Source organism: Acipenser ruthenus, unplaced genomic scaffold, assembly GCF_902713425.1.
Source record: "Acipenser ruthenus unplaced genomic scaffold, fAciRut3.2 maternal haplotype, whole genome shotgun sequence".
In the NCBI taxonomy this organism is placed as follows: domain Eukaryota; kingdom Metazoa; phylum Chordata; class Actinopteri; order Acipenseriformes; family Acipenseridae; genus Acipenser; species Acipenser ruthenus.
Window position 1 is genome coordinate 128513 of NW_026708132.1, and position 18750 is coordinate 147262.

Consider the following 18750-nt stretch of genomic DNA (forward strand, 5'->3'; position numbering starts at 1 on the left):
AGGGCTCCATTATTAGCAGCCCTCATCCTCACCACCAGCGGTTTCTGCCGCCCCACCACCCCCCCCCGGGCCCCCCAGGGAGCTGCTTCTCTCCCCCTGACGAGTACCCCGCCTGCACCGACCCATCCCGGCGGGCCTGCCCAGCACCAGCACCTCCAGCACGGGGATCAGCAGTGCGCCCGGCCCCGGTACCAACAACACCTCCAGCTCCCTGCCCAGCTCCTTCCTGGGCTCCCTCTTCGGGTCCAAGCGCCCCAAACCGGCCCCCCTCATCCCGCCGGGACCGCACTACCCGGCCCCCGTACCCCCCCCCCACCACAGGGGGCCCCCCCCCTCACAGCCCCTCCTCCCTGGGGTCGTGCGAAGGTGGGCAGTCGAAGATCCAGGCCCTGCACGCTCAGTACTGTCACAGCGTCTCGCTGGCTCAGGCCTCCGGGGGGGTGAGCGTGAGCCAGCCGCCTCCCCCCTACCACCATCACCATAGATACCACGTGCAGGCCCCGCCCCCCGGACAAGCCCCGCCCCCTCCGTCCCACCCCGCCCACCCCTCTCATCCCTCTCATCCCTCTCATCCCTCTCATCCCTCTCACCCCTCCCACCCATCACACCCCTCACACCCCTCACACCACACCCTCCAGAGGGGCTCCCTGTCCAAGCGTGGCCCCCAGTCTGGCTCTCAACACGGCCCTCACTCCCAGCTCTCCCAGCTGTCCCAGCATGCCCTCCACGGCCGCTACACCAACCTCTCCGCCCTGTCCATGGGCAGCCCGCACTCCCCTGTGCCCCCTCCCCCTCTGCACTCCCCCCTACCCCCTCCCCCTCTGCACTCCCCCCTCCCCCAGTACTCCCCCTACCCAGTTCAGCAGCTGCTCCACTCCCAGCACCCTCTCCAGAGACCCAAATCAAACTCCCAGAACCCTCAGCCATCTCACCCCCCGCAGCAGTTCATATTCACCACCGGGGGCGCTGCTGTGCCGGTCTCAGCGTCTTCCCATCACCCCCGGCACCTTGTCCAATCCCAGCATGCCGTGCACGCCCTTGCCCAGCAGCAGCAGCAGCAGCAGCAGGTGGCCCAGCATCACCAGTATGTCTCCCAGTATCCCTCCCTCTCCTCCATCCCCCCTCCCCCACCCCACTCCCCGCTCCCCCCTCCCTCCATCCCGCTCACCCCGCTCTCGCCACTCCCACCCCAGCACCCCGGCCAATCACAACAGGGCCAGGGGGCGGGGCCGGGAGGGGCGGGGACTGGGGGCAGCGGGAAATCCAAGCCAATAAACCGCATCAGCACTGTGGTGTAGGAGGGGAGTGTGGAGTGAGGGGGAGAGAGGGGAGAGAGAGGGGGGAGTGAGGGGAGAGAGGAGAGAGAGAGGGGAGAGAGTCAGGAGTGAGGGGGAGAGAGGAGAGAGGGGAGGGAAGAGAGAGGAGAGGACAGAGAGGGGAGAGAGAGGAGGAGAGGAGAGGAAGAGAAGTCCAAGCCTAGTCATGACATCAGAACTTGTGGTGTGAGATTGAGAGGGAGGAGGAGAAAGAGGAAGAGTTGCCCTACCATTGCCCCTCAAGCACAGAACCATTGCCACAGTGGTGCCGCTGTCTGCCTGCCTGCCTGCCTGCCTGTCTGCCTGCCTGCCTGCCTGCCTGCCTGTCTGTCTGTCTGTCTGTCTGTCTGTCTGTCTGTGCTGCATTGCCATTGATGACTATCTGTGGCTTCAACCAAGACACAGCTTCAAACTGGAGACAAGGAACAAGGAGCAGCTGGGTTCACCAGCCCAGAGTGACACCACACACTAATGAAAGAGAGAAAGAGAGAGAGAACAAACACCACCATTTAAAACAAGAACAGAAAGACACACACACACGCTTACACATACACACTGACACATACACACTGACACATACACACATACACACTGACACACACACACACTCACACACGCACTTGCGTGCACACACTCACACGCATACACACACACACACACACACACACAGTGACACGCTCACACACACACACTGACACACGCTCACACACACACACTCTCACACACGCACTCGCGTGCACACACCCACACACACATACACACTGACACACATACACACTGACACACACACACACACACTGACACACACACGCACATGCGTGCGCACACACACACACACGGACAGGGATCAAAGGAAGTCTTTTTTTTGCATTGCGTCTCGTCAAACGAAAGAGAAACTGTATTTTTTTTGGAGCAGAACTTGATGGAACAGGATTGCAACGCAAGAACTCGAAACTGATTCAAAAGAAAAAACAAGGGTTACCGTTTTTCTAAACCAAAAAAAAAGAAAAGTTTCGAAACCAAACTGATGAGACTGATAGCGCTGAAACCAGTCTGAAACCAACTCCCTCTCATCTCCTTCCCAGTATCAGACTGGGAGCTGCCTGCCTGCCTGCCGGCCTCCCTAATGACTTTTTCTAATCGAATCTTCAACCGGGCAGATGCCAAATACTGTCCTGTGCCAAACAGTGTCTCCAGGGAGCAGCTCACAGTATGTGCCAAACACTGTCCCCCTGCTAATGTGGCTTTCCCTGCACTTTCCCTAAAGTCCATTCAGCAACCCAGCAACTAACAGGTTTTACAGCACCTAAAATTGTATTTAACATCAAAGAAACTACAGAATGATATTGCCCGAGTCTACCAGAAGCCATAATAGCAGTACAGCAGTATTTCATGTTAGATTTCAAAATGTCACATTGTTTCAATTTGTCATTTTTTTTCGTGAAGTATCTGGAAAAGCTACAAAGCGCTGGTGTGTAATTCAATATGTTCACATTATTCAGTAGCTTTCAATCCACTTTATGAAGCAAGCTGAGTTCATTCTAGATAGCGGGGGATGCAGTAGAATGCAGAATCTTTTAACGGTGTGTTTCTTACCTCCAGTAGGGGGCGGCAGCGTGCTGCAGGGGGCAGGTTAATGGAATCGTTGGTTTTAGCTGTGAACCTGAGAGGGCTGTTGAGGCCACACAGGGTTTGTTTTAAACTTTTTAAAACGGTCCCCAGGATGTGAGAATGAGAGAGTGTATCTAGAGAGTGTATCAGAGCTAAAAAAAAAAAAAAGAATGAGATTTTTTTTCCTCATTTATAATTTTTATTGAACGCTTATTACAAAATGATACACTGGATTGGATATATATATATATATATATATATATATATATATATATATATATATATATATATACATATATATATATATATATATATAACAAAGATACATTCAACCTACAATAAATACAAATACACAACATGTAATACTTTTAAAGATATGGCAATAAAAAACATGGCTCGTTTCTTCTTCTAAATAAATGATAATTACAATGTTATTAATACCAATGGAACTGTAAGGAATATCCAGAACAATGTTCCATGTCATGATTAAAGTAGTTATCAATGGAATATTTATTAGGAAGCAAGAGATATTTGTTATAACATGTGCAGCGTTGGTCCATACTTTATTATTATTATTATTATTATTATTATTATTATTATTATTATTATTATTATTGAGTCATTCAGCAGACGCTTTTATCCAAAGCGACTCCCATAGACTGGGGGTGGGGGGGAAGTATGAATCTTCAACTGCTGCTGCTGCTGCAGAGTCACTTCCAATAGGACCTCGTTTGTTTGACGTATCCTGTGAAGGATGCAGCACAAGGAGGTTCAGTGACTTGCTCAGGGTCACACACACACACACACACAGGGAGTCAGTGGCTGCTGCAGAGTCACTTCCAATAGGACCTCGTTTGTTTGACGTCTCCGAAGGACGGAGCACAAGGAGGTTCAGTGACTTGCTCAGGCTCACACACAGTTTTTTGGGATTTCAACCACCGGCCCCCTTCTGGCATCAAGCCCTTTTCTTTAACTGCTGGACCCAATTGTAAAAGCGAGGCACTGCAGGGTACTGTCATGTATTGTGCTTTGTTACTGCTTTCTATGGAGGTGTCAGGACCAGAGAATCGTCACTCCAGGAAAAGGGTTTACAATGGAGAGTCATTTTCCTGCAGGAGTCCATCAGTGTTATTATTGATTCGTATATTCTTCTTCTTATTAATATTATTACTGCAACTGATATTGTTGTCATTCAAATGATTATTATTGTTATTATTATTATTGTTATTATGAATATATTATTGAAAAGAAATGAACTATTCTTACTGCTGAAAAATGGTAAATGTAACTATACATATAAATATAAATATATATAACATTCTCGAACCGCGATTGTACATGAGGGGCTAGGAGTGTGTGTGGTTGCTTTGTGAAATATTACTGGGGATTATTATTATTATTATTATTATTATTATTATTATTACTATTATTATATTTCTAGCGATGTTATGTACTATTTTTATTTTTTTAATCTATTATTATTATTATTATTATTATTGATGAAGTTTTGTGGTTTTGCACAGAGTAATGACCCTCATTAACTTTGTACTGCGCTGCTTTGGGCTTTATTTTGCTTTGATGTTGTGGCTCATTTGACAGCAGATTAAAAAAAAGTCCTCCATCTCTCTCTCTCTCTCTCTCTCTCTCCATCCCCCTTTCTCTCTCTCTCTCCCTCTCTTTCTCTCTCTCTCTCTCTGAATAATGTATTTTTGCTCCAGTAATATTGAGACCTCAACTGTAACAAACTAAGGGATCAGTTTGGTCAGCCTACACTCTGATAATATTTTCATTGGAGTGTTTTACAGCCGTGGGGTGACAGCGTCGGTCACCTCTTTCAGTGCATTGCAACCAAGCACTGGTTTGTATAACAAGGTTGTGAAGCTACCCGCGGGCATGGCGTTTGTAAAGAATCCAGTAACACATGTCCTAATAGTTTTGAAAGCAGTGTGGCTCAGTCTAGTGGTGAGCTGAGGAGGGACTGGGAGAGAGGGAGGGAGTGTGGCCTGGTCTAGTGGTGAGAGCTGAGGAGGGACTGGGAGAGAGGGAGGCAGTGTGGCCTGGTCTAGTGGTGAGAGCTGAGGAGGAACTGGGAGAGAGGGAGGCAGTGTGGCCGGGTCTAGTGGTGAGAGCTGAGGAGGGACTTGGAGAGAGGGAGGCAGTGTGGCCTGGTCTAGTGGTGAGAGCTGAGAAGGAACTGGGAGAGAGAGAGGGAGTGGTCCAGTTTAGTGGTTAGAGCTGAGATGCGGGGGGGGGGGGGGAGTGTGGCTCAGTGGTTAGAGCTGAGGGACCGTGAGAGAGGCAGTGAGTTTGATTCTGTTGTCACCCTCGTTTCTGGTAATCTCTGTATTGTTTGTCCAGAGTGACGTCACAGCATGAAAAAAAAACTAAAAAAAACTAAAAACTTATATATAGTGTCTATAATTATATAGTGTCTACAGCCAGGACACACGGAATAGTGACTTTGAAATGGGCTGTACCATGTCTCCATGTTTCAGGAGGGTGTGCGTGTGTGTAAAAGTGGGCTCTGGGCTGAACCATTATTATTATTATTATTATTTTTTTTTTTTATTACTTGTTACTGTGAAGCAAAAAAAAAGAGAAATTGTTATAAAGTTCTACATGTGGGAGGAGTTATTGTTATTAAAATGATTATTATCGTTGTTATTATTAAGAAAAATATATGAAATATATAAGGGATTTTATTTGTATATATAAAGAAATAATGTGAATATTTAATGCTTCTGAGATTATAAAAAAAAATTATTGCTGTCAAAAAAAAAATGGTTTGCTCGCGTTTTATTTTTTGTGTTTTTTTTTACATATTATTTGCAAGGTGTGTTTGAAAACTGACCAAAACAGTCCCCCATTATGGTTTTAAAAATAGCTTTTTAATGAAAGTTGTTTGTTAAGTTTAAAATGTCTGTTTCTTGTAAAACATTATCAGCACAAAACAGAAACTCTGACTTTGTAAAACGTGCAAAACCTCATATATACGCTGGGCTGCTGTAGTTCTGCTGGGTTTGACAGTGTGTTCCCGTCCCAGCATTGCCCCGTGTACAGGACAGCACAGTGAGGCTCTGCCCAGCACACAGCGAGGCTCTGCCCAGCACACAGCGGGGCTCTGCCCAGCACACAGAGAGGCTCTGCCCAGCACACAGTGAGGCTCTGCCCAGCACACAGCGAGGCTCTGCCCAGCACACAGCGGGGCTCTGCCCAGCACACAGAGAGGCTCTGCCCAGCACACAGTGAGGCTCTGCCCAGCACACAGCGAGGCTCTGCCCAGCACACAGCGAGGCTCTGCCCAGCACACAGTGAGGCTCTGCCCAGCACACAGCGAGGCTCTGCCCAGCACACAGCGAGGCTCTGCCCAGCACACAGAGAGGCTCTGCCCAGCACACAGTGAGGCTCTGCCCAGCACACAGAGAGGCTCTGCCCAGCACACAGCGAGGCTCTGCCCAGCACACAGCGAGGCTCTGCCCAGCACACAGCGGGGCTCTGCCCAGCACACAGAGAGGCTCTGCCCAGCGCACAGCGGGGCTCTGCCCAGCACACAGTGAGGCTCTGCCCAGCACACAGCGGGGCTCTGCCCAGCACACAGAGAGGCTCTGCCCAGCACACAGTGAGGCTCTGCCCAGCACACAGCGGGGCTCTGCCCAGCACACAGAGAGGCTCTGCCCAGCACACAGCGGGGCTCTGCCCAGCACACAGAGAGGCTCTGCCCAGCACACAGCGAGGCTCTGCCCAGCACACAGAGAGGCTCTGCCCAGCACACAGCGAGGCTCTGCCCAGCACACAGCGAGGCTCTGCCCATCACACAGCGAGGTTCTGCCCAGCGCACAGCGGGGCTCTGCCCATCACACAGCGAGGTTCTGCCCAGCGCACAGCGGGGCTCTGCCCAGCACACAGAGAGGCAATGCCAGTGGAAGGTTCTGCTGTGTTTTACAGACTTATTCCCATCCCTGCAGAACACAAACATGTTTGGCCAATTATTCTCTGTGAACCACAAATTAAAAAAAATAATAATAAAAAAAATAATCTCATTCCATACCATTGTCTTTCACGGCACGTTTGATTTCCGATTTCGTATTACGGTAATTACAGACACACGCAAAAGATGGTATTTTGTTGGGATCTTGGCGCACACATCCGCAATTGGGGCAAGAAGGATCGCACAGAGTGGGCGGGGCTTAGATGGGAGCCCACTCTGCTACGTCTGTTGCGGTAAGAACGCGTTGAATGTGCGTTTCGTATAATGTCTACTGGCGTGGTATGTCATTTTTAATGGTTGATTTCATTATATTACTACACCAGATGTTTGTTTATTTATTTATTTATTTATTTATTTATTTATTTATTTTTAAGTTTTGCATCTGCTTTTTGAGGATTTCATAAACTCTGTCACTGATCTGAACTGGTTGGATGTTGAAGCATTGCAAATGTGGCCATTACTTTTACAGTAACATGGCCCGCCCCTGACATGTGTTTAGCTTAACGCGTGTATGTAACGTATAATGAGTTATAATCGTCAGTTTATAAAGTATGTCATGTTACGACTGCTAAGAAATAAATAAATAAATAATAATAATAATAATAATAATAATAATAATAATAATAATAATAATAATAATAATAATGTTTACGACACTCAGTTTATAGTATAGCTAGCTGTATGTGTAGCATCCGAGCCGGCACTTAAACTTGAAAGAAACAAAAATTACTATCAGTCCTCGCAAAAATAATCTCATTAATTTATAGTAGCAAATTAAACTTGAAAAAATTAAGATAAACAGAAAACTTGAACATAAAAAAATAAATAAATGATTGCATAATACATAACTTTGAATGCTTTATTGATAAAATCATTTACTGTACAGTAACATTTGGTAATTTGAACCACAATCGCATTTTTATCATATACTTTCCGTGTGCTCCCACTGACTTAGACACACTAATGGGCTCCAATAATCCTGGTGGAGGTAACCGCAACGTCGCACTTCAGTGTAGTACCAAACTCTACCCACAAGATGGTGCCAGAGGACAGCTCGAACTTGCAGCAGCCGATCTAAGAATCTGTGCATAACAAAAAAAAAAAAATTGTATATATATATATATAAAGCCTGCAGAATTGGGCAGCAGTGTGGAGTAGTGGTTAGGGCTCTGGACTCTTGACCGGAGGGTTGTGGGTTCAATCCCAGGTGGGGGGACACTGCTGCTGTACCCTTGAGCAAGGTACTTTACCTAGATTGCTCTAGTAAAAAAAACAACTGTATAAATGGGGTAATTGTATGTAAAAAATAATGTGATATCTTGTAACAATTGTAAGTCGCCCTGGATAAGGGCGTCTGCTAAAAAATAAATAATAATAATAATAATAATAATAATAATTGTAGGCCAGTCTGCCAAGAACAGAGAATGTAAACAAACTGGACTGTCAACAGGCTCTGCTTTCTGATAAAGAGGGATAAAGCCTGGAAGAATGCATCAAACAGACACCCAAAAAATAAATTAATTACATGACAGTTTAAAACTGAACGTGAATGTGGGACTCTGTCTGTCTGTCTGTCTGTCTGTCTGTGTATGAAACTCAACTATGGGGAAAAAAACCTTAGTGGATGTGCCACAGAAGCACGTCATATGAACAAGCAGTGCTACCTGTCAGCGGCCGCTTGGGGGCGTCAGAGAGCGCCACGGAACAATTGCGCCGTGACGTCAGCACGCTCCAGAAGTTGCCGGTCCTTTCTTTCACCGTGAGAGTCAGGGACTGTGTGCGCGTATCGCTGCGCGTCACGTTTACATCTTTCACTTAAAACAAATAATCCACAAAAAAAAAAAACATTGACGCAACTGCCGTCTTTGTATTTAGATTGTCAGCCCTCTGAAGAGAAGATAAGCAAGCCCCTGTGCCGGGCGGTCGCGGGTTTGATTTCGGGGGGGGGGGGGACTGCTTGCCTGCGCGGAGGGATGCCCCGGGGGGAGCCGCCGGCAGCGGCAGGAGTGATGAAATCAAGATGGCCGCTCGACAACGCGAGCGCGGCGGAGAAGAGGGACCGTGAAGAAAGTGAAAATAATAACAAAAACGACAACGAAAAACGACAGAAACAGCGACTCGCTACCGAGACAGAGCATCTGGATTCCCGAATACGGACCTCGGGAGAGCCTGAGAGAGAGAGAGAGAGAGAGAGAGAGAGGACCGTGGCGTTTATTTAATAATAACAACAACAACAACAACACCACCACAGTATACCCCCTCATCAACCGGGCAGGGGGCTGAGACGTTTCTGAGAGGAGGGAGAGGTCTCCAAAAGAAGAAGAAGAAGATTGAATACAAATTAATACAATCCAAAAAAAAAAACCTAGAGACGGCTTTGTTGTTTACGTCTTGATGCGAGTGACAGATACAGCCGGGCCGGGACGCTGTAGGGTCGAGTAGAGAATAAATAAAAGCAAGGGTACAAATCGTGTAAGAAAACCTGCTGTATCGTTTGTTTTTCAAACAAAAGACTTGCCTGCCTGTGGAAATATTAGTATTATTATTGCAGGATTTATAAACACGCGGCACTGTGTCTTTGTTTTTTTAAAATCACGTCCCGTTTTTAGATTCAACAAGAACAGAATTGAGAAGCTCAAAGGTAAACAAACCTCACAGACTGAACTGTCTTCAAAGACGTGATCTTAAAAAAAAAAAATCATTTTCAAAGTATTTCGACACGGGGGGTGGGGGAGTCCAAACAGATGCCAGTTATTTGTACTTCAGCATGATCTAGGATTTTGAGTTCAAAAATCAGAAATCACGTCCCGAAGACGGATTTGAACCGACGACAGTACAGTGAAGCAGGTACGGGTCGCATTTATTTATTGAAGGTGATCTTAGACATTAATTGGGGATACTTGTTGCATTTCTCAACGTGGAGCACCCCCTGCTTAAAAAGAGAGAAAAAAAAAACTATACAAACTAGATCATTGAATCTTGACGCCGTTTTTGTGGACATTTTTCCATCTCCTTTCTTTGGATTAACCAACTTTATTATTATTATTATTATTATTATTATTATTATTATTATTATTATTATTATTATTATTATTCATAGTATATTTCTGTTTTAGAGAGGGTTTGAATGGGGTCGTGCGTTTTAATATACTGTGCGTTAAAACCCAGGTCTTACCCGGGTGGCTGTTTTGAGAAATGCAATAGTTATTATAATAGAAGCTGTTTTTAAAAATAAATAGATAAGGCAAAGGCGTCAGTTGCAGACTCCCAGAATAGCCAGTTGGGGGCGACACTGGTCGACACCGTGTGTGTGTACAAAATGGGGAAAAAGTCGTTTGTTTTTAGGGCCTTGTTGAAATTGTCTGGGTTTTGAAGAAACAGCATTCTGTAATATTGGGGTTGAGAGTCGGCCCGTCTGCTTCTGTCATTTTTATTTAGGACAGAAAAGGAGGAGGCACCCCGTGGAAACACCACAGAGCCCCCCTGCCCTGATTTCTAATCTCAGAGAGTATCCGTTGTTCCAGGAGCTCGGTTTGATCGGAGATTTGTCACGATGGAGTCGGACGAGTTCGTGCCGCCCCCGGAGTGTCCCGTCTTCGAACCGACCCGGGAGGAATTCGCAGACCCGCTGGGGTACATCGCCAAAATCCGCCCCATCGCAGAGAAATCCGGGATCTGCAAGATCAGGCCACCGGCGGTAAGATCACAAGGGTTAGATGTGTATGTAAAGTAATTTAGTGAATGCATCTTGACTCTCCTCCGTGCCTGTAGTATAGGGACATTATTATTATTATTATTTTTATAAAGGTCATGTTGTATTGTTTTTTTTTTACTTTTAGTATTTAATTTATTTTATCATCTTATTTATCGTCTCAATCATCGTAATTAAAAAAATAAATAAATGATTAATCTCCATGTGTTTTGAATTGAATTATTAACCATACAGGCTGTTCTACAATATTATAGTAATGCAGATTCTTCTTCTTATTAAAAGCATTTCTTTTAGTACATTTAATTTGATGATGGGTTGTTAAGTATGATACAGCACCACTGGATAATGACCAGAAACTGGACAGGACTTTAACGTCGCTTCTGCTACTGATATTAATATCTGTAACAGCAGTGTGGTCCCGCCCCAGCATTGCCCCGTGTACAGGACAGCACAGCGGGGCTCTGCCCAGCGCACAGCGAGGCTCTGCCCAGCGCACAGCGAGGCTCTGCCCAGCGCACAGCGGGGCTCTGCCCAGCACACAGCAGGCAATGCCAGTGTAAGACACTACATTAGAATTTTGTGAGGATGTGGGAATGTCTTAACCCTACCCCTCTCTCTCTCTCTCTCTCTCTCTCTCTCTCAGGACTGGCAGCCCCCCTTCGCAGTGGATGTGGATAACTTCAGGTTCACTCCCCGAATTCAGAGGCTCAATGAGCTGGAGGTGAGTGTGTGTGTGTGTGTGTGTGTCTGTGTCTGTGTGTGTGTGCCTACCTGTCTCCATACCCGAGGAAACAGCTAACCCAGTCACTATACAGCTAACCCTGCTCACTGTGACTGCTGGACTATACAGCTAACCCTGCTCACTGTGACTGCTGGACTATACAGCTAACCCTGCTCACTGTGACTGCTGGACTATACAGCTAACCCTGCTCATTGTGACTGGACTATACAGCTAACCCTGCTCACTGTGACTGGACTATACAGCTAACCCTGCTCACTGTGACTGGACTATACAGCTAACCCTGCTCATTGTGACTGGACTATACAGCTAACCCTGCTCACTGTGACTGGACTATACAGCTAACCCTGCTCACTGTGACTGGACTATACAGCTAACCCTGCTCACTGTGACTGGACTATACAGCTAACCCTGCTCACTGTGACTGGACTGTACAGCTAACCCTGCTCCCTGTGACTGGACTATACAGCTAACCCTGCTCACTGTGACTGGACTATACAGCTAACCCTGCTCACTGTGACTGGACTATACAGCTAACCCTGCTCACTGTGACTGGACTGTACAGCTAACCCTGCTCACTGTGACTGGACTGTACAGCTAACCCTGCTCACTGTGACTGGACTATACAGCTAACCCTGCTCACTGTGACTGGACTGTACAGCTAACCCTGCTCACTGTGACTGGACTATACAGCTAACCCTGCTCACTGTGACTGCTGGACTATACAGCTAACCCTGCTCACTGTGACTGGACTGTACAGCTAACCCTGCTCACTGTGACTGGACTATACAGCTAACCCTGCTCACTGTGACTGGACTATACAGCTAACCCTGCTCACTGTGACTGGACTGTACAGCTAACCCTGCTCACTGTGACTGGACTGTACAGCTAACCCTGCTCACTGTGACTGCTGGGCTACACTGAAATATACACGCTAACAGGTGCAAGACCAAAAACCACACAGTGAAGTTTCTCTCTCACTCCTGTGTGATCGGTCCCAGCTGGTATAAATAGACAACAAGCGAGTCAATTTTACACTGCAGCCCAAGTGATCAGTACATCTCCATAATAAGACACGGCTGAGCCTGTTACCTGCACACACACACACGGGGGCTGATCAAGCTGCTAGAAAAACCTGGAGTGGGTGACGCTGCTCTGCAACGGGAGTCTTATTCCCATCCCTGGAATGTGTGGGGATGTGCAGTGCAAAATAAGCTTTCCTCAGTTTTATATCCAGGAATGTATTTCTGTATAAAATGTATTTCTTGGAACAATAGATTTAAGAACACATTTTTTTCTTTTTCTCTCTCTCTCTCAGGCTGAGACGCGTGTGAAGCTGAACTATCTGGACCGCATCGCAAAGTTCTGGGAGATCCAGGGGTCCTCTCTGAAGATCCCCAATATTGAGAGACGCATCCTGGACCTCTACAGCCTGGGCAAGGTGTGGAGAGAGAAATGAGCAACACACAGAGAGAGAGAGACTAAATACTGAATGCATTCAACGACAAGCGTTTCCACTAGAAGTCTTTCTCAGCGTCTTCAATAGAAACACTAAAAGAAACTAAACACACTCTTCCCCCCCCCCCCCCCCCTCTCCTCTCCTCTCCTCCCCTCTCTCTGTTCTCAGATAGTGATGGAGGAGGGAGGCTACGAGACTGTCTGCAGGGAGCGGCGCTGGGTGCGAGTGGCTCAGAGATTGGGGTACCCCCCCGGCAAGAACATCGGCTCCCTGCTGCGCTCCCACTACGAGAGGATCGTGTACCCCTTCGAGATGTTCCAGTCGGGGGGCAACCTCACGGTAACACCCCCCCCCCCCACGCAATTCCACACGCGCTGACTGAAAGGGCTGTATTTCTATTCACAGTGTGTGGAGATATTCACTCTCTCTCTCTCTCTCTCTCTCTCTCTCTCTCTCTCTCTCTCTCTCTCTCTCTCTCTCTCTCTCTCTCTCTCTCTCTCTCTCTCTCTCTCTCTCTCTCTCTCGTTCTGTAGCAGTTCAAGTCCCGGCAGCTGTATGACAGTGAAGAGAAAGATAAGGAGTACAAACCCCACAGCATCCCCCTGCGGCAGTCTGTACCCCCCTCCAAAATCATCAACCTGGGGCGCAGGGCCAACCGGCTGCAGCCTGACGTGAGTACCCCTGAACTGAGCGCTCGCTGGACCCCCAGAACTGTCTTTAGAATATACAGCCGACCTCTCTCTCTCTTTCCCTCTCCCTCTCTCTCTCTCTCCCTCCTGCAGCCCGAGCCCACAGAGGAGGACATTGAGAAGAATCCTGAGCTGAAGAAGCTGCAGATCTACGGAGCCGGGCCCAAGATGATGGGTCTGGGACTGGTGCCCCGAGACAAGGCCCTGAGGAAGAAAGGTACCTGTCTCAGCTACTCTCGACTGACCCCTAGGCTGAGTCGTCCAGTTGCAATGAAACTTGGTTGGGACATTCCTCGGCTCAAGTGTCTGGAGTCGTGTGTGTCTGTGGAGCTGTCTGTGTCATACACACGAGCCACACGTCTGTATTTTGAGATCTCTCCCCCTCTCTCCCTGTCTCAGACGAGCTCCCCCAGACTCTGGTGGTGAAGGACAGTGTGGGGGTGAAGGAGGAGCCCCTCTCCCCTCCCCCGGGAACCGACGGGGACCTCAAGCCCGCGGGGGACTCCATGCAGCCCGACGTGAAGCCAGAGAGCCCCAGCGAGGAGGAGCCCTGCACCAAGATGACCATGCGGCTGCGACGAAACCAGAGCAACACACAGATCGTGAGTGACACTGAGACACACGCAACCAGAGCAACACACGCAACCAGAGCAACACACACACACAACCAGAGCAACACACACACACAACCAGAGCAAAACACACACACGCAACCAGAGCAACACACACACACGCACACACACACACACACACACACACACACAACCAGAGCAACACACATATAGTAACACTGAGACACACACTGTACATTACATACACACACACACACACATACACACACACACACACACACACACACACTGAGATACTAGACTAGTGGTTCCCAACCTGTTTCAATGTAAGACCCTGCAACCGTTAACCTTGTAGCAAATGAACCTCTCCAAAACATTTCTAACACAACTTCCTACTCTTGACCGGAGGGTCGTGGGTTCAATCCCAGGTGGGGGACGCTGCTGCTGTACCCTTGAGCAAGGTACTTTACCTAGATTGCTCCAGTAAAAACCCAACTGTATAAATGGGGAATTGTATGTAAAAATAATGTGATATCTTGTAACAATTGTAAGTCGCCCTGGATAAGGGCGTCTGCTAAGAAATTAATAATAATAATAATAATAATAATAATAATAATAATAATAATCTTATGTATCACCAGGTTAAAGGTGTTTTGTTGTGTTTGCTTAGTAATTGTAGCAGCACAGCGTGTGATCGTGTAGAAATAGTAATCACGCTGTGGAAGCTGACGTGCTTGTGCGTGTGCGTGTGTGTCAGGTGGACTCCTTCGTGTGTCGCATGTGCGCTCGCGGGGATGAAGATGACAAGCTGCTGCTGTGTGACGGCTGTGACGACAACTACCACACCTTCTGCCTCCTGCCCCCTCTCTCCGAGACCCCTAAGGGGGACTGGCGCTGCCCCAAGTGTGTGGCTGAGGTGAGGACCACCCTACCACTAACCCTACACCCTACCCCCTACCCCTAGCTACACACAACCCTACCCCTAACCATACCCAGCCCTCCTACCCTACCCCCTACCCCTAGCTACACACAACCCTACCCCTAACCATACCCAGCCCTCCTACCCTACCCCCCTACCCCCTACCCCTAGCTACACACAACCCTACCCCTAACCATACCCAACCCTCCTAACACTACCCTACCCTACCCTACCCCTACCCCTATCTATACACAACCCTGCACCCTACCCCCTAACCATACCCAACCCTCCTTAATCCTACACTACCAGACCCTACCCTGTCTCCTCTCCCCTCGTTAACCACCCTCTCTCTTTCTTTCTCTCTCTCTCCCCTCGTTATTAACCCCTCACTCTCTCTCTCCCCCCTTGTTATTAACCCCTCACTCACTCTCTCCTCCCCTCTCAGGAGTGCACCCGCCCTGCCGAGGCATTTGGGTTTGAGCAGGCGACTCGGGAGTACACGCTGCAGAGCTTCGGGGAGATGGCCGACGCCTTCAAGGCGGATTACTTCAACATGCCCGTCCACGTGAGTGTGCCTGTCAGTGCCGTCTCTGTGTGTCGCTGCCGTCTCTGTGTGTCAGTACTGCCATCTCTGTGTGTATTCACTCTGTCAGTGCTGTGTGTGTATCTCTGTGTATTCACCCTGTGTCTCTGTGTGTATTCACTCTGTGTCAGTGCTCTGTGTGTATCTCTGTGTATTCACCCTGTGTCTCTGTGTCAGTGCTCTGTGTGTATCTCTGTGTATTCACCCTGTGTCTCTGTGTCAGTGCTCTGTGTGTCTCTCTGTGTATTCACCCTGTGTCTCTGTACCATTGCAGATGGTCCCCACGGAGCTGGTGGAGAAGGAGTTCTGGCGGCTGGTCAGCAGTATCGAGGAGGACGTCACGGTGGAGTACGGAGCCGACATCCACTCCAAGGACTTCGGCAGTGGATTCCCGATGAAAAACGGGAAGAGGGAGCTGGCACCGGAGGAGGAGGTGAGGGGGGGGAGAGGGGGAGAGACTGGTACAGGAGGAGGAGGAGAGAGGGAGAGAGCTGGTACAGGAGGAGGAGGAGGAGAGGGGGAGAGAGAGAGCTGGTACGGGAGGGGGGAGAGAGGGAGAGAGAGCAGGTACAGGAGGAGAAGGTGAGGGGGGAGAGAGCTGGTACGGGGGGAGGGGGGAGAGGGAGAGAACGGGTACAGGAGGAGAAGGTGAGGGGGGAGAGATGGGGAGAGAGAGCTGGTACAGGAGGGGGGAGGGAGAGAGCTGGTACAGGAGGAGAAGGTGAGGGGGGAGAGAGCTGGTACGGGGGGAGGGGGGAGAGGGAGAGAACGGGTACAGGAGGAGAAGGTGAGGGGGGAGAGATGGGGAGAGAGAGCTGGTACAGGAGGGGGGAGGGAGAGAGCTGGTACAGGAGGAGAAGGTGAGGGGGGGAGAGAGCTGATACTGGAGGAGAGAGGGAGAGAGCTGGTACAGGAGGGGGGAGAGAGGGAGAGAGAGCGGGTACAGGAGGAGAAGGGGTGGAGTTGATTGATTTTAGTGCTTTATTGGCATTGGTGGAAGTACAGTATACAATATAAACATTGTCTGTTTGTGTGTGTGGTAAGGAGAGACACTCTAATTGATCATACTAATTCTGATTGCTTCTCTCACTCTCTCTCTCTCTCTCGCTCTCTCTCAGGAGTACGCCCGCAGCGGGTGGAACCTGAACGTCATGCCCGTGCTGGACCAGTCTGTGCTGTGCCACATCAACGCTGACATCTCGGGCATGAAGGTGCCCTGGCTCTACGTGGGCATGGTCTTCTCAACCTTCTGCTGGCACATCGAGGACCACTGGAGCTACTCCATCAACTACCTGCACTGGTGAGGAGAGGGGGACGAGAGGAGATAGAGAGGAGAGCTACTCCAACTATCTGCACTGGTGAGGGGAGAGGGGGAGGAGAGGAGAAAGAGAGGAGAGCTACTCCAACTATCTGCACTGGTGAGGAGAGAGGGGAGAGGGGGAGGAGAGGAGAGGAGATAGAGAGGAGAGCTACTCCAACTATCTGCACTGGTGAGGAGAGAGGGGAGAGAGGGGAGATGGGAGAGGGAGAGGAGATAGGAGGTGTATGAATTCACTGTGCATCGCTGAATCGCGATGCGTTCGTCACGTGAGGCGTGTGTCGTTTGTGTGGTGATGTAAGACCAGCAGCGCAGCGCAGCGCAGTTCAAGCGCTTCTTGAATGATGGAGAAGTGAGTTTTATAGCTGGCATGAATACACACTCTCTCCCTGTCTCATGTAGAGAGCTGTCTGGGTTTGTTTGCTGTTTCATTTGAAGCGTTGAGGAGTCTAACCCCTCCCTGTCTGTTCCAGGGGGAACCCAAGACCTGGTATGGGGTCCCCTCGTCGTCCGCAGAGCGCCTGGAGGAGGTGATGAAGAAGCTGACCCCCGAACTGTTTGAGAGCCAGCCAGACCTGCTGCACCAGCTCGTCACCATCATGAACCCCAACATACTGATGGGGTACGGGGTGCCGGTGAGTACAGAGACAGGAGATCATTGTGAGAGAGACACAGAGTGAGAGAAAAAGACGCTCCCCCACCCTTTCTGCTTTTTTCTCAGTTGGTCTAACCCGCTTCTATCTCTTTCCTTTTCCAGGTGGTGCGTACCAATCAGTGTGCGGGGGAGTTTGTGATCACCTTCCCCAGGGCTTACCACAGCGGCTTCAACCAAGGGTACAACTTTGCAGAGGCAGTGAACTTCGCTGCCGCAGACTGGGTGAGTATCGAGGCATCGATTTTAATTTAATTTTAATTTTATTTTTTTAAACGGTCGTGATTTATAAAGGAGTAATGTTTAATGAATAGGGTTTCAGATGTTCTGTGCTTATCCCATATCTTTTCTGCTCTGCTTTTAAGAATTCAGTTGATTCGTGTCTCTCAATCACAACCGAGAAGCGCGTTCAGACTAAAATTGATTTAATTTAGTGTTTGTGTTTTTATTTTATTTTATTTTTTTCTTTCTGTGAAACAACTAAATGGGCTTTTAGTTAGTTTTTTGTTTTATAAGGAGGTATCAATTGAATTCTTAAAGGGTTAAAACACAGAAGATCCAAAGACCTGGTTAGAAATCTTGATCCCGTTGGTCCCTCTGGATGGATGAAGCACTGAGCTGTGAGCTCTGCGTTGTTAACCTCTCTGTCTCTGTCTCTCTGTCTCTCCCTCTCTCCCCCCCCAGCTCCCGGCAGGACGTCGCTGCATTGAGCATTATCGGCGTCTGCGTCGGTACTGCGTGTTCTCTCACGAGGAGCTCACCTGCAAGATGGCGGCCTGTCCGGAGAGACTGGACCTCAACCTGGCCGTCGCGGTGCACAAGGAGATGTTCATCATGGTGCAGGAGGAGAGGAAGCTGAGGAAGGCGCTGCTAGACAAGGTGAGGGGGGGAGAGAGGAGGGCACTGCTGGACAAGGAGGAGAGAGGAGGGCACTGCTGGACAAGGAGGGGAGAGAGGAGGGCACTGCTGGACAAGGAGGGGAGAGAGAGGAGGAGAGAGGAGGGCACTGCTGGACAAGGAGGGGAGAGAGAGGAGAGAGAGAGAGGAGGGCACTGCTGGGCAAGGAGGAGAGAGAGAGAGGAGGGCACTGCTGGACAAGGAGGGGAGGGAGGGGAGGAGAGAGAGGAGGGCACTGCTGGGCAAGGAGGAGAGAGAGAGGAGGGCACTGCTGGACAAGGAGGGGAGAGAGGAG

At 49.0% G+C, this 18750-nt stretch overlaps 2 protein-coding genes across 8 annotated transcripts in view; both read left to right on the plus strand.

Annotated features, from left to right (window-relative positions):
• Positions 1 to 5332, plus strand: part of LOC117401727 (IQ motif and SEC7 domain-containing protein 2-like) — a 54657-nt gene extending 49325 nt beyond the window's left edge. For 6 of the 7 annotated variants that reach the window (XM_059019939.1, XM_059019940.1, XM_059019941.1 and 3 more), the window contains one exon: positions 3 to 5332. In XM_059019939.1, coding sequence (XP_058875922.1) covers positions 3 to 1298 — 1296 coding nt within the window. In that variant the 3' untranslated portion in view covers positions 1299 to 5332. The remainder of the gene's footprint in view (positions 1 to 2) is intronic. The other variant, XM_059019945.1, reaches the window with a different exon arrangement.
• A 3574-nt stretch (positions 5333 to 8906) lies between these two features.
• LOC131729727 (lysine-specific demethylase 5C-like) lies at positions 8907 to 18437 on the plus strand (the record flags this gene model as incomplete). Its single annotated transcript, XM_059019929.1, has 15 exons — positions 8907 to 9762; positions 10440 to 10612; positions 11271 to 11348; positions 12685 to 12807; positions 12994 to 13164; positions 13359 to 13496; positions 13608 to 13731; positions 13914 to 14116; positions 14844 to 15002; positions 15451 to 15570; positions 15863 to 16021; positions 16707 to 16888; positions 17379 to 17541; positions 17664 to 17783; positions 18243 to 18437. Coding segments are annotated over exons 2-15 (2079 nt in total), but the record flags the coding sequence as incomplete, so codon positions are not given.
• Positions 18438 to 18750: the final 313 nt, after the last annotated feature.